At 40.6% G+C, this 15154-nt stretch overlaps 1 protein-coding gene across 1 annotated transcript in view; it reads right to left on the bottom strand.

Moving 5' to 3' along the window:
- ttn.2 (titin, tandem duplicate 2) overlaps nucleotides 1–15154 on the bottom strand; it is a 324032-nt gene that overhangs the window by 106284 nt on the left and 202594 nt on the right. The window contains exons 161-177 of the mRNA XM_080198903.1: nucleotides 10767–11030; nucleotides 10524–10663; nucleotides 10155–10281; nucleotides 9671–9937; nucleotides 9311–9577; nucleotides 8933–9199; nucleotides 8628–8767; nucleotides 8392–8518; nucleotides 7631–7773; nucleotides 7007–7130; nucleotides 6640–6906; nucleotides 6436–6533; nucleotides 3295–3463; nucleotides 2927–3193; nucleotides 2567–2833; nucleotides 519–797; nucleotides 17–425 (exon numbers count right to left, since the gene is read on the bottom strand). Of these exons, the coding sequence (XP_080055029.1) occupies nucleotides 17–425; nucleotides 519–797; nucleotides 2567–2833; nucleotides 2927–3193; nucleotides 3295–3463; nucleotides 6436–6533; nucleotides 6640–6906; nucleotides 7007–7130; nucleotides 7631–7773; nucleotides 8392–8518; nucleotides 8628–8767; nucleotides 8933–9199; nucleotides 9311–9577; nucleotides 9671–9937; nucleotides 10155–10281; nucleotides 10524–10663; nucleotides 10767–11030 (3622 nt within the window). The remainder of the gene's footprint in view (nucleotides 1–16; nucleotides 426–518; nucleotides 798–2566; nucleotides 2834–2926; nucleotides 3194–3294; nucleotides 3464–6435; nucleotides 6534–6639; nucleotides 6907–7006; nucleotides 7131–7630; nucleotides 7774–8391; nucleotides 8519–8627; nucleotides 8768–8932; nucleotides 9200–9310; nucleotides 9578–9670; nucleotides 9938–10154; nucleotides 10282–10523; nucleotides 10664–10766; nucleotides 11031–15154) is intronic.

Raw genomic sequence — 15154 nt, 5'->3', positions numbered from 1 at the left:
AAGGAACAAAACATACTTCTTGCTTTCCCTGAGCTCTCTGCCATTCCTGTACCATTTCACTGCAGCTTTTTCCTTAGACAGTTGACATGAAAAGATTGCATCTTCAAACTCAATGACAGTCTGATCTTGAATATGCTCTACGAAATCTGCTGGTGCTTCTGTGATAAGAAGTTCAGCAACTGATTTGTCATGTCCGGCAATTACAGTGTATTCACCTTCATCTTTGAATGCACAGTTTCTAATTGTAAGAGAATGCTTTTTCTTGTCAATTTTGTACACAAATTGTTTGTCAAGTGTGATTTCCTCTCCATTTTTCATCCATTTTAGTGTCGCATTTTCACGGTTCACTTTGCAGCAGAAAGTTACAGACTTCTTCTCCATTGTTTCACAATCTTCAAGAGGTTCAATGATTTTCAGTTCCTCCTCTGCAAAGATGAAGAAGAGTTATGTAATATTTGTGCCACTTTACTTAACATAATGTACGTGCAACTGTTTAACATCCAAGAAATTGCACTTACCTTGTACTTCTAATGTTGCTGAACATTTTGCATGTTCAGCTCTATTATTTGTTAGTGCAATTGAGTACGTTCCTTGATCCTCCTTTTGTGAATCCCTGACTCTGAGAGTAAAGACCAAGTCTTTCTGGACCATGATATATTTTGGACTATCAAAGATAGTTTCGTCATTTCTGAACCATTTTGCTCTGGCACCTTCCGTGTTAACTTCACAATTAAACACAATTTCTTGTCCTTCTGTGACGAGCTGGTCTTTGATCGGAGTTATTATCCTAAGACGTTCTGAGAAAGGAAACAAGTTTATTCAAAACAATAAAATAGTTGAAGTCTACATACTTCTGCATGAAGTTGTCTATTTGGGGAAAGCAAACTTTCCCTCAACATTATTATTAGGGGTGGGATACACCAATAATTGAAGTGACATTTCCTAACTTGGGGCCTTGGGCTAGTCTCGGTGACTTACAATGTTCATAAGCTTGAAATTAAACTTACTACTCCAAGAAAGACAAAAAAAAGCACTGTGCTAATAATCAATGTAAAAAGTCTGACAACACCAGGTTTTAGTCCAACCGATTTATTTGATAGTAAACGCACAAGCTTTTGGGTTAGTCCCTTCGTCAGGTGAATGGAGAGTTCTGGCCTCAGACAGAGCATATAAAGCACAGACAGTTTAGAGATTACTGATTAGATCTGTGCTTTATATGCTCTGTCTGAGGCCAGAACTCTCCATTCACCTGACGAAGAGGGAAACCTCGAAAGCTTGTGCATTTACTATCAAATAAATCGGTTGGACTAAAACCTGGTGTTGTCAGACTTTTTACTGTGTTTACCCCAGTCCAATGCCGGCACATCCACATCATGACTAATAATCAATCCCCTGCTGACCTTAGCCTCTAATTCCAGCGCCTTAAAAATCTCAGACAGGGAACCAAGAACGCCTGGATATGTAGCATTAATATCACCCTTAATTGCATTTCAAACTCAAAATTAACTTCCTTTGACCTGATATTTTCACATTCTTGAATTATTTAAGTTCCGTCAGGAAAATAGAAACACACCAGGAATTTTACATCAAGGGCTGCTTTTAAAAATCTGGTAGCTGACTATTGTCTGATCATCTGATAGTGCCCATTTCCAGGGCCTGATTTCACCAAGATGCATGCAGTGACTTGCAAGCTTTAAATTGCCATCTCGATGCAGCTTGTCAAGTCAAAATGAAGTTAAATAGAGCATCCATTGCTCTGTCAGCAGGCAGTTAAAATGGCATCAGTGTCCTACAGAGAAAATTGTCAAGATGTATGCTCTGCCCAAAGGCAAGTCATTGGCTCATGTCTGCTGGTGCTTCACCTGACCCATTTTCTTGGTACTTTTTGCCAATCATGGTTTGCTTTCCGCTCTCAGGAGTGGAACAAGGAGACAGGTCCCCCAAATCAACTTCGGGCAGAATGAGAATCAAGCCAGTGCCATTGGCATTATTCTGAATCACACATTAGCCATCTAGCCAACTGGGCTAATCAGCCCCTGCAAGAAATAGTGTGCAGATTTAGTAAAACAAACATGGCTTCTGTTTGATTTAGACAATATGCCTCAGCCACCCAGCAGGAAGCTTGGGGTGAGGGGGGCGGGGGGTGTGTGAGGTGATACAACATGCAAATGGAGCATTACATGCACCACCCTAATCCATTACTGCTCCTGCTTTTGCAAGATGATGGGAGTTAACATACCTGTTTATAGGTTTCTCTTTTTAATTATTTAATTAAAGTAATATAATTTGATATATTGTTTGATAGTACAGAATGTGAATATTGCTGAAAAGAGAAACATAATGCTGAAGCATTTTGTTTTGCACTCATCAGAACAAACACAAGAATGCCAAATTTCAAATGACTTTTTGAAATTTGTCACTTTTGCATTTATTCTTGATGAACAAAATGCTTCAGTAACTTGTCTGTCTTTTCAGCAACATTCAATGTAATTTGACAGTGCACATGCAATGCTTCTATTTCCTGTGAACCTGTTTGTACGTATACAATTTAGTTCACATGACCTACCAATAACTGTCAGTTCTGCTGGTGCTTTTGAGGTACCAATCATGGCAACATAAGTTCCTTCATCTTTTGGTATGGAGTCCTTTATAATGAGCATTCGCTTTTTGCCATCAGGTGCGATTTCATATTTATCATCTGATACAAGCTCTTTGCCACCTTTAAGCCATTTCACTTCGTAGGTCTCCTTTGATACCGAACAGACAAACTCTGCTTTGTCTCCTTCTACTACCTCCAGATTCTGTGGTCGAGAAATAAACTCTGCTGCCAATTCTGTAATAAAGACAAGAGGATAATTAACATTGGATAAAGTTACGACATGGCCGTATTAAACAAACTCATAACACAATAGACCACCATACATACCATGAACTTTCAGTTCACATGAAGTCCGAGCAGTTGGAAGTCTGCAATTATATTCCCCAGAATTATCTAGGTTGGTGTTCTGAATTACTAAAATGCGCTTTTTGCCATCTGTAAGTTGTTCATATTGACCAATTTCAGGCAACTCTGTGTCTCCCTTATACCATCTTACATCAGCATTTGGTTTCGAAACTTCACAAATTAATTTAATGCTATCTGTCTCGGTAACATCTGCATCTGTAAGGTTCTTTGTGAAGACAGCGTCCTCTTCTGCAAAACATGGCATCATATGTCAGTACAAATGGATCAATAATGTCTAAAACATGTTCCTGAAAGATAAAACTATGTACCGCTCTGATCTGATTGATTACCTAAAACTGTAAGCAATCCTGAGGTTTTAGCTGTCCTTGCATCACATTCATATTCAGCTTCATCATCAAAGCTGCTTTTGTGAATGATAAGCATCCTCTCCTTGCCTTTAGCAACAATGTCATACTTCTTGCCTTTTCTCACTTCAACACCGTCCTTAAACCAACGAACCTAAAATGAAAGAAAATCCACAATGCCTTATTCAGGATAATTTAACAAATCCTTTATTTAAAACACCATGTGAAACATTTTCAAAATATTTAAAGCAGTGTTTTCAAAATACAGATTATTTACTAGAGAATCATTTGGCAAATCTAATCATGGGAAGTTAGAATCTAACATGCTGGTACTATATGAATTATTGATCCTGAAAGAGACACAGGTGTACACAGAAGTACACAAGTCCCTGTAATTTCCTTAACAAAATAACAGCAAGGGTGGGATTTTCCATCCATGTCCACCCCAAGACCAGAACATCCTGCCCAATATCCTTTGCATGGTCCTATTCTGCTCACTCCAATTCCCATGGTAGGTGGGATGGGAAAATTCCGCCTCAGATGTCATGTTAATTTTTTCATTGAGCACAGATTGTTGCAGTTACAGAGATGAATGTGGCCAGGTGCTAAATACTTCCAGACAGGTCCTGTGGAATATAATCATTGATCTGCAGTAGTACTATTAGTGGTCGTGTCTGACAACCCACAAGCCTATATGTCTACTTCAGTGTGTGGAAGATACTTTTTCTGTTTATACAGTGAAGTACTTGAATGGCACAGATGCAATTAAAGGGAGACTAGATAAGTTTATTAGGGTGAAGAGGACAGTAGGATATGATCTAGTGAGATGAGGATTAGATAGACTAAACAGGGTGAGAGGAGGTTTGTATGGAATACGAACGCCAGTGTAAGATTGTTTCTGTGCTGTAGATTCTGTGTAATTCTACACCATGCCCTGAGGAAATCATCAGCTGCTATATAATTTGAAAAGAAATACAATATGGGCTAGGTTACATTTTTAGATTTATCCTGTACACTTGCAACCCCAGTGCTTCTTTGAATTGATCTTCAACATCAAGGAGCATTGATCTCTCAGTTGAGAGAGGGCACTAGGTGGTAATCAGCAAGAGGTTTCCTTGTCCATGATGTCTTTCAATCTGGAGTCAATATTGAGGATCTGAGGGCTGCTCCCTCCTGACTCTAAACCACTGTGCTGTTATCTCTGATGGGTCTGTTCTGTTGGTGGGGCAGGACATGCCCATGGATGATAGTGGAGGAGTCTCGGACATTGGCTGTAAGGTATGATTCTCTGAGAATGACCATGGGTGGCATGGTGGCACGATGGTTAGCGCTGCTGCTTCATAGTGCAAGGGGCCTGGGTTCAATTCCAGTCTTGGATGACTGTGTGGATTTTGCACATTTTCCCTGTGTCTGCTTGGGTTTCCTCTGGGTGCTCTGGTTTCCTCCCAGAGTCCAAAGATGCGTGGGTTATGTCGATTGGCCATGCTAAATTACCCTGAGTGTCAGGGGGATTAGCAGGGTAAATACGTGGGGTTATGGGGATAGCGTTTGGGTGGGATTGTTGTTGGCATGCGGGCTTGATGAGCTGAATTTCCTCTTTCTGTAGCATAGGTCAGTCATTGAGATAGCTCTTCCAATTCTTAAGTTGTCAGATGTTATTGAGGAGGACTGGGAAGGGGGTGTGCGTTTCTTGTTTCTGGTGGCTCGGTTGATGCATGGGCTTGGAAACTGTTTCCTGTCCCAGAAATGGGACCATGTACTATTTGGGAAATCCAGCCCCATATCTCTGGAACATCAGTCCAAGACTGTGGATTACCAATCCAGAAGTATTACAACTATGCCTCTGCTCCCAGTAGTCTCTATTACGTAGATCTCTTCAATAAATGTGATAAGACATACCCAGGAACACTCAGTTCCCAGAGATCAGCAAAATGTTTTCTTTTCCTAGGGTTGAATGGCTTGGGTTGTCTGAGCTTTGGCCTAACCTACTGACTGGGTCTAGGCAAATATTTCTTGTTTGTCCCTTATTGGTCTGCTTCGTTGTGGTTGTTTTATAGCTAAAAGGCTTGCAAGGTCATTTCAGAGAGTATTAAGAATTAACATCATTTTGTGAGAGTGGAATAGGAAAATTGGTTTTCACCTCTGAATGGCTTTACTGAACTGGTTCTTTTTTTATATCTACCTATAAATGCATGGAGTAAAGTGAACACTCAATTTTACAAATATGACTACAAGTTCTAATAGAAATTCTAATTTTCATGAATGTTGATTGATTAAACTCCTGGAAACAATCATGCAATTCTGGTGACAGAATATGCTTAAAAAGGAAGGTTTCTGTTCGGTTAGTTACATTTGGAGACATATTCCAGAATGTTAAATTTGCGTATAAGGCCTAAGAAATCTGAGGTTGTGCTGTTTGTCACAAACATCTGGGCATTCAGGCTACTGATGGACAGCACTGCAAGGCACATTCAAATCTGAGTGTCTTGTAGTTACAAGAGCAGGGAAATTATATCCTGTACTCTTGGGGAAGCCTGGAATTCCCAGGCTCCTATAAAGGTACTGAAAATGCAATATAACATGCAAATTGACAATTGGGGTACTGGGATGAGGCAGTATGGGAGTGGGGTTAGTATACGGGATGGAGCTGGCAAAGAAGGCCTGGACTGGTGGCGGGGGAGTGGGGGGAGCTTGTTGATGGCACTTGGCAAGAAGGTTGGATTCAGGAGTGTCCCAGGGCTATTACCAGGTCTAGAATGTATAATTTAGCGCTCACCACCTGCACATGTGCAGGAAAAATGAGGATTAGTAAATGACCTTGAACATATATGCAACCCCAAGAAAAATGGAAATGCTGATAATTTATTAATTTTGAGACCCGAAAGGGTGGAAGAGACCATTATACAGGAACATATACAAAAACATCTGTTTCACCATGAAGTCTCATTAATTGTAACCTCACTCTGCAATTGATAAAGAAATGAAAGCATATGTGTCTCGCAGCAGGTGAGATTGTTATTTAACCCATAAGTTTGTTTAAATTAAAATAATTGCGTTTTAATTTTCATCAAAGAAGTAAACTTAAAAAATAAATACTGATAGAATGACATAAGCAAAAAAGCAAACCTTTGCATTTTCACGTGAGACTTCACATACAAATCTGGCCACTTCTTTTTCTTTCACCTCAAGATCAGTGAGAGGCTTTATAAATTCAACACGAGGAGCTGTGAAAGAAACAAAGTCTTACTGGTCGAGAAATAGCCACATACGCATTTTCATTAATGTAACTCTGAATGTGAGAGGATGAACGTTGGACACCATTCTACTTACGTTCCACAGTGAGGAAGCAGGAAGTTTTGAAGTCTTTGGCATCACATGTATATGTTTTGGCATCTTCAGGCTTGCAGTCGTGGATAATAAGCTTTCTAACTTTTCCATCAGCAATTATATCATACTTCTTGCCTTTATGAATTTCTTTTCCATCCTTAAGCCATATAACATTGGCATTCTCTCTGGAGACTTCACATTCCAATATAGCAGTGGCTTCTTCTTCAACTGTCTGGTCCTCCAGAGGTTTAGTGAATTCAACTGGTGGCTCTGTAAAAGATGTAAATGAAAATTCAGCACATCAGTCTTAAAGTACATTGCCGAGTATATCATTTTGGAAAGAAAATAATTGGCATAATGCATTACGCACCTTTAACAATAAGTTTAGCGGATGTTGCGAAGTCCTTAGCAGTGAGTTTGACTTGACCAGCCTCCTCCAACTGGACGTCTCTGAGGGTGAAAGTGTGCACTCTGCCTTCAGCGCGTGTAACAACCTGATCCAAAATAAGAATTTTATATAATTAATAGATTCACTTTATGATTATTCAAGTCATGTTTAAAGTAGGCAACTGTCCAGTTCAAATAACAATCACGGTTTCATACAAACTATCTTTTCCAACTTTCAAAACAATGGGGGATTATCAGACACCTGAAAAGATATTGATGTAATTCAACTGTTGCAAAATACTAAGAAATTATCATCAATTTAACATTGTTTAAATTTCTAATGCTTTATTTCAACTATAGTTCAGCCTTGCCTTATTTTTCTAGATAATATAAAGTTCAGATAATTGAAAGTGGAATAAGTTTGTCATGGGTATTTACGTTAAGGATATTTGGTTTGCAAAATCATGGTTTCGGTAGTCAGGCATTAATAGCTCAAGTTTTTTTTCTAAACTCTAAAACAAAGGTTGCTTTGCATAGTGTAGCCAACCATGCACATTCACACGGTAACTCATGGATATTATTTTTGTTTTAGTATTTTTCATCATACCTTTTCACTGGGCTCAAGTAACTTGTTCTTCAAGAACCATTGCACTTCAATTCCTTCGTATGAGAGTTCACATTCAAAAGTAGCTGAATCTCCAGCGGTTACAGTCACATCCTTGAGGGGCCGAAGTAAACCAATCACCCGAGCTTTAAATGCAAAAGAGATGGGTGTGCCCATTAGTCTCAAGAAAATGAAAGATGCATTTCAGCTGTCCCAACAGAGTGTGACTATTCAACCACCCAGATGACCAAGGCCTGGCCATAAAAACAACGGGTGAATTCAAAATCTGTATCGCGACATTTTACTTTCTGAAGAATTTTACAGTAAACCTGACCTACATCACACTCAAACTGCTTACCGTGGTCGTTCCCCCCAATTTCTACTTGAGGAACAACCCATCCAAGAGTACTGGCAGATCTGTTTAGTTAAACAGCTGTGTGCTTGGCAATTGCCCAATTCCATCCACCAGCAGTTTAGCAGCTGCCAAAAAGGGGATTATTCAATAACAAAACAATAAATATGGCAGCTCTCTGCTTTAAGCTGCCAACAATGTAACCCTTTATCAAGGGTTTATTGAGGTGGTCAATAATTTTGGAAACCTGTAGTGGTTTATAATGGAAAACATCATTGTAGATTGCTCTGGATATTCATAACATGCAGAGAAATATAGATCCCTCATAAAATGCCAAAATGTCTTAAGAATTTCAGAAGTGCATATTTCTTGGCTATTAACATTCTTAATCTATGATATTCAGCAGCTTTACCTTTAACTCTCAAATGGGCATCGGTTTTGGCATTGGCAGCCTGGAATTCAACTTGACCAGCTTGATCCATGTGCACATTGTACAGTGTAAGAAAATGTTTTGTGCCTTCCTTTTTAATCTCAATATCCTAAATTAAGGAAAAAAAAGAAAAACTTTTAAGGAAGGAAGACAGCAAGAAAGAAAGAGAGAAAGAAGACAAGAGAAATCTCAGCGCTTGTCTAATGTTTAAAACTTACAGGAGATGGATGCAATTTCTCCCCCTTCAACATCCAATTGCCATGTACATCTTCTTCAGAAATTTCAGTCTCGAAACGAGCAGTTTCTGTTTCTGTGACTTCAACACTGTACAGTGGACGTAATATCTTAATATCACGTTCTGAAGCAAAATAACGTGCAAATGTTATTTTCCTGGAAAAGTACATTACTAGTAACTAAAAATAATTTCATCTAATTTACTAAAAATGCAAGTTCACTCACCACAATAAACAGATACAAAGGGCAAAGGATATTGGGTATCTAAATGCTATCAATAAACTCTTACCCTCAATGTTTAGTTTGGCTGATGTGTTATCAGTGCCACAGTCACATGAATATTGTCCCTGGTCACTCTTCTGAGCCCGTTTAATAATCAGTATACGCTTCTTCCCATCCGTTTTAATCTGAATATTCTTTGAAGGAATCAGTTCTTTTCCATCCTTAAACCACTTAACTGGAGCAGCAGATTTACTGATCTCACACTGGAAGATAACATCATCCTTTTCTACAGCTGTATAATCCTGCAGTTTGTTTATAAAGTATGGGTCACCCTCTAAGAAAACCAGAAAAAAAGGCAAATTAGAGAAAAAGTCAAACAACAAATGTAATGTGTCAAAATTTGGTGAGCAAAATTCATTCACACGTTTCCATATGCAATACCTACCGATTACAGTAAGCTTGGCCTCCGAACTTTTAGCCATAGCTTCGACTTTGATGAGGGAAGTATCATCAATAGTCACATCTTTGAATGTAATGGAGTGGACTTTACCCTCATCTTTCATAGTCACGGACCTACTTGGATGCAGTCGTTTGTCATTTTTGTACCACACAACCGGTATGTTGTCATGAGAAAGTTCAGTGACAAATTCTGCACTTTCACGCTCTTTCACAGTCTGGTCTTCAAGAGGTTTGGTAAATTCAAGTCGAATGCCTATGAAGAAAGGAATTTTTAATCAAATGCAAGCCGTCTCACCAAGAAAACTAACTAAGGAATTCAGACATTGTTTTTGCTCCATTCTCTTGCCTTGGATAATCAGTTTGCCACTTGTCCTCTTGTCCTCTGCTTCAAACATATATTTTGCCTCATCATCATATGCAGCCTGTTTAACAGTCAACATATGTTTTGTCCCATCTGATAGAATTTCAAATTTCTCATCAGGTTTAAGCTCCTCAATTCCTTTTAGCCAACGGAAAGTCTTGGGCACTCTGGACACTTCACACTCAAACTTCGCTTCATCTTTCTCATATACTTTCACATCATTAAGTGGTACAATGAAAGTGAGTGGAATTTCTGAATGGGAGTGCAGGAAGTAAAAAATGACCAATTATTCAAATAGATATATACAATATGTATTACATACCTATATATATATTTTAATATGCTGATATAACATATGTAAATCACACATACAATTAATGGAACAATAGTACTACATTACGAGCCTGAATTACAATTATTCAAATTTCAGAAAAAAGTAACAAATTCTTCCAAATGTATTAAAAATTACCTTTGACTTTCAGATTAGCTGCGCACTTAGCATTAGCAGCCTGGAAGAAAACTTCTCCAGAATCACTTAGCTTGCAATTGTAGAGGGTAAGGAGATGTTTCTTGCCATCCTCGATAATCTCACATTGCTGCCAATACAAAATCACCCAAGATATTTTAGGTTGATGTTTATTTGTAGAAAATTTACCCCAAAACTTTCTTGAGGAACAAATATTCAGGGCCTTGAGTTCTACTGAACATTATTAGGAAGTTGATTTTATAATGTTTAATTAAATTAACATAATTCTGAAGTGAAATCACTTATTACCAAATAATTCCAACATTGAGGTAGGAATGCTTAACTTTGAGATAAATGAAGGAAACAACTTACAGGTGACATAAACAAACTTTCGCCCTTCAGCTTCCATTGAGGATGCACATCTGTTTCTGAGATCTCCACTTCAAAGTGCGCAGTTTCACCTTCAAAGATTTCTACACCATGCAATGGATGCACTATCTTGATGATGCGAGCTGCAGACAATGTTAAAAATGGATGTTTAAACTGAACATCTGGAAAGAATGTTACTTTATAATTGTTGAAGAATCTACTTGTACTCAATCAGAAGTTCGATACCTTCAATATTCAAAGTGGCTTTTGTCTTGTCCGTTCCACAGTCACATTCATAGTCACCCTTGTCTTTATTGTCAACTTTTTTGATCGTCACAATACGGCGTTTATCAACAGCCTTCATTGAAACTTTCTTTGAAGCTATGATGTCCTTGCCATCCTTCATCCATTTTACAGGCACGTCCTTGCTGAGTTCACATTCGAGAATTACTTCATCTTTCTCGATAGCTGTATAATCTTGGAGTTTCACAGTGAAATAAGGATCAGCCTCTGTGGATGAGAGACAAACAGCTAATTTACTGCCTGAAGAGAAAGAGTCTCACACCTGTTAACAGTTAAAACATTTCAAGAAGTGAATCATCAGGAATACCTGATGCCCTCTTTTTTAAAATCATTTCTTTATCTGTTCTGTTACACAGAGGATTGTACACAACATATCAGGCAGAATTTAGTCATCGTAGTGTGCCAACCAGTGACAGACCTGGAGTGGGTGGCATTGTCATTACTGGCAGGGATAACTGGCCAACTATAATTACATGGTGGCTTTGGATAATGAAAGCAATGGTGTCCAGGCCCAGCCAATTCTGCAATGGGAGCTGGAAGGAAGACGCCAACCAGCTGATAGAGTCAGGGGTCCAGGAACCGTTTCTGAGTGACAGTGACTACAAGGCAGAAGCTTCAATGTAGCAGAGGCAAAAGGGAATCCTGACAATGCCTTCAGCCTCAACTTTCTCTCTTGCAACAGCATCTCAAGTTCATGCTTCAGACTTCTAGCCTCATCAGCGATCAGCATCATGCAGGGAGTGGCACATGGCTCACATGAACAAAGGTGAATGAAGAAAGAGGGTCAACTACCTCTTCCATGTTTCCAGGGTGAGCATCACTGAATGTTTGGAACAAAATCGCTCTCATGAGTGCAACATGCAATGTGCCCCAGTGAGAGGAAGGAGTAGGAAGACAGGTGAAAGAAGTGTAAGGCCCAGCATCAGATACAAGATGAGGCTTGAATGCCTGTGGCCGCCAAGTTTAAGGTTCATGCTTCCACTGTTGTCCAAATGTCATGAGAATGGACAACCAGCAGGCCCCATTACCTTGCCAGAGGAATGCGTGATGATCAGGGGGTCAGATGTCCATTAGGCAGAGATTTGTTCCCCTTCTGTCCTCAGGAAAACATAGTACACACAGCAAAGAACAAAAAAAGGTGGGTGGAGCAGTGGCTAACATTAGATCACATATCAGCACAGGAGGAGACAATGAGCCTGGACAGAGAGCAGGGCAGCTGAACAATAGAAGACAGTGAAATGGGACTGAAGAGACAGAAGAAGTCTCCAGTTGGTGTCCATCAATGGACAGAAAGGAGACATGTATCAGAAAGGGATGAGAAGTGAGATTATAAAAAACACAGAAAATTGGAGCAGGAGTAGGTCATTTGGCCCTTCACACCTGAACAAAATGTGAATCTAATTCTTTGTGTTCTCCACTGGTGTTCTTTGAATTCTGGAGGGAACTGCTCTGTCATTCATGTCCCTTCAGTTTTGAGGAGGATAACATTGAAGACTCAGGGGTGCATGTATCAGTGCAGATACATTCACCTCGATGAATGTGATAACCATTCAGAATCAGACTGAATGAACATACCAGACATGCCTGAACAGCTGATAGAAGCTTCAACAGCTGAGGGACCTGATAGTCAGAGGATTGTTGGAAGCCAGGTCCAAACAGGGCATCTAGCAGATGATGGGTCTCTGGTGACAGGCAATAAAAACCTTCTGGTGATGGAAAAACAGACAGAGGAACATCTAGTAGAACTGCCATGTATAGGCATATGCAGATGATGGAGGAGTCTATTCTGACCAAGCATTCTGCCCATGTCTCAGGCATGATTTTCTCCATGGAGAGGCTGTGACCATCAGGCAGAGTCAGATTCAGCAGACCATTCAGTTGCTGCTGGGTATGTACTCGGACCGGCAGACATTGCAGGACCTGGTCATTGCTGCATTGGCCATGAGCTCTTTGCAACAGGGACCAGGCAAGAGGGGGATGAGATGACTGGACATTCCTCGAAGTCTCCCTCTTCCTCAAGTGGATAGGGAGCTGCTGTCAAGCAGAGAGATGAAGGAGAAGCACCAGGCTCCCTCTCCTAGAAGCTCTTCTCAGGGCTCTCAGAAGGTGAGCAGCCGCTCCTCAATCACTGGCTCTAGCGCCTCCAGTAACCATGGCAATGAAAGAAACATCAGCATCCAGGCAGGAGTCCCTCAGCTTGCCAGGATCTTCTAGGCTCGGGCAATCAAAGGATGGTCACCAAGGTCATCGCAGGCATGGGGCATCGCACAGTGGAATCACTATAGAGAATTCAGAACTTGGCAGAAACAAGCAGAGAGAGCAACAAGAATGAGCACAACCATTCTCTCTCCACCTCAGCTGTTGACATTGAAGTGATACCAAGTCAGAGCACGCATGATAGCATGAGAGACCACATGTAGATGCACCATGTTGATAGCTTATAATAGCATGTGATTAAGTATTCTTATTTCCATTATTTCTGTATTTTGGATGATGCTAATGTTGTCCCCTGGTTAGCCATATGGGTACTTGCAGAATAAGTTGCATGTATATATCAGTGAAAGCAGAGTATTGACTTCTCCATGGTTGGAGTGACAAGAATGACGTTACTTCTTGATGGATAATGGTTGCTGTTGGAAGGACATTTGGAGGTCGCATGAGCATAAGATCTAAAGCAGAAGGCTTGTCAAAGCATTTTGCCTGCTTGAATCTGGTGTCAGTGTGGAGCTCATGGATTTCTCTTGTGGGTCTTTTCATTGCCTTTGCACGTGGTGAAGGAGCTTCAATCTGATGATCTGCCTGTTCTGCTCCCTGTTCCCCATCTTAATCATCAGATGAGGAGTGTGACTCCCCAAGCTCCTGAATCAGCAAAGGCCGCCTCCCTTTGCTGCAAGGTTATGCAATGCACACAGGTGCCATTAATCCCAGAGACACACTGAGATACCAATTGTAGAGTCCTGCAAGAGCAGTCCAGATACTTTATTTTTAACAAGCCAATGGTCTACTCAGCCATTGCTCTTGTTGATCAATGGCATTCATTATAATGCTCCTTGGCTGGAATGGTGCATTGTTTCTGTGATTATATATGTGTGTAGGCATGTAGTGATCTTGAAGATCTGTGGCATCTGGTTGGGGTGTGGAATGTATGCATCTTGTGAAATTTCTGGAAACCTGAAGCACAAAGCTGAAGATTTGTTTCCTCTGGGTCCCACACCATTTGCAAGTGAATGGGCTGGACCACTTCTGGTGATAAATAGCACAGGCTGCTCCCAGGGAGCCCTAATTACCATATGGATTCGATGGATAACATCCTGCACTGGTCCTGAAGCCCACAGATTGTTGGCATGTCTCTCTTTCTCAGTCGTATATTGCACTAACTCTCTGGCTCTCTTCAACAGGGAACTGATCACTTTGATGACGCAGTGGTGAGCAGCTGCCTCATAAATGCCACACATCTCCAGTGACACCCTGGAAACAGCCATTGGCGTAAAAGTTTAATGATACCAGCCCATCAAAGTCACAGGCATTGGGTCTCTTCAAAGTTCCAGGTGCTGCAGATCATTCTGTAGCAGGACGCACTGGTACATAATGGCTTCCCAAGACATTCAGAACTTTTGTTGGCATCATTCCTCTGATATTTGAAGATAATTCAGGCAAGGCCTGTATACTGTGAAACGCAGCAATGATTGTCACCTGACTGCATCACTTTGGGCTTCCTGTTAACAGTTCTTACTGTTTGATCCAACCACAGGCTGAGTCACTTTACAATGGCCTCCTACCATTTGTTCCTTTGAAGTTCCAGACTACCGCTACTTCTTCACTAAGGGTTCCAGGAACACCGAGAGGCCAAGACCATGGTAAGGTCTAAAAACTCCACAAATGTTGCAACGCTGCCCTGGCAAAGATAAGTCCTTCATTGTGTCCCTAGTCTTCAGGAAACACCTGGTACCTGTGTTTGAAATGTGTCACCAAGGTCCTGCGGGCAATTTAATCTGCTCTTGTTCCCTTCCCCACCACCAAGAGATGGCCCTTGTCCTCCCACAGTGACTCTTCTCCCTTCCTGAGATGTCCTTTCACCTCCCCACAATGACTCTCATCCTCTTCAAAAGACCTTCAGATTCTTGCAAAGATTCTCACCTTCTCTATAATGACTGCATCTTCCCTGTGATGCATCATAGCCTCCTCTTTGTTCTGAAAATGGCAGGCGGGTCTAAGTGGCTCACCTTCCTCTCATAGACTAAACTGCCTGCTCACTTTCAAGTTTAAACAACCGGGCAACTGAAGACCCGTGATCCCATGTGGTTCACAGTTAATTTTAAAGCTACTATTCA

Source organism: Carcharhinus amblyrhynchos, chromosome 11 (genome assembly GCF_965287045.1).
Source record: "Carcharhinus amblyrhynchos chromosome 11, sCarAmb.v2.hapA, whole genome shotgun sequence".
Taxonomy (NCBI): domain Eukaryota; kingdom Metazoa; phylum Chordata; class Chondrichthyes; order Carcharhiniformes; family Carcharhinidae; genus Carcharhinus; species Carcharhinus amblyrhynchos.
This window is presented reverse-complemented; position numbering and strand designations above follow the sequence as displayed.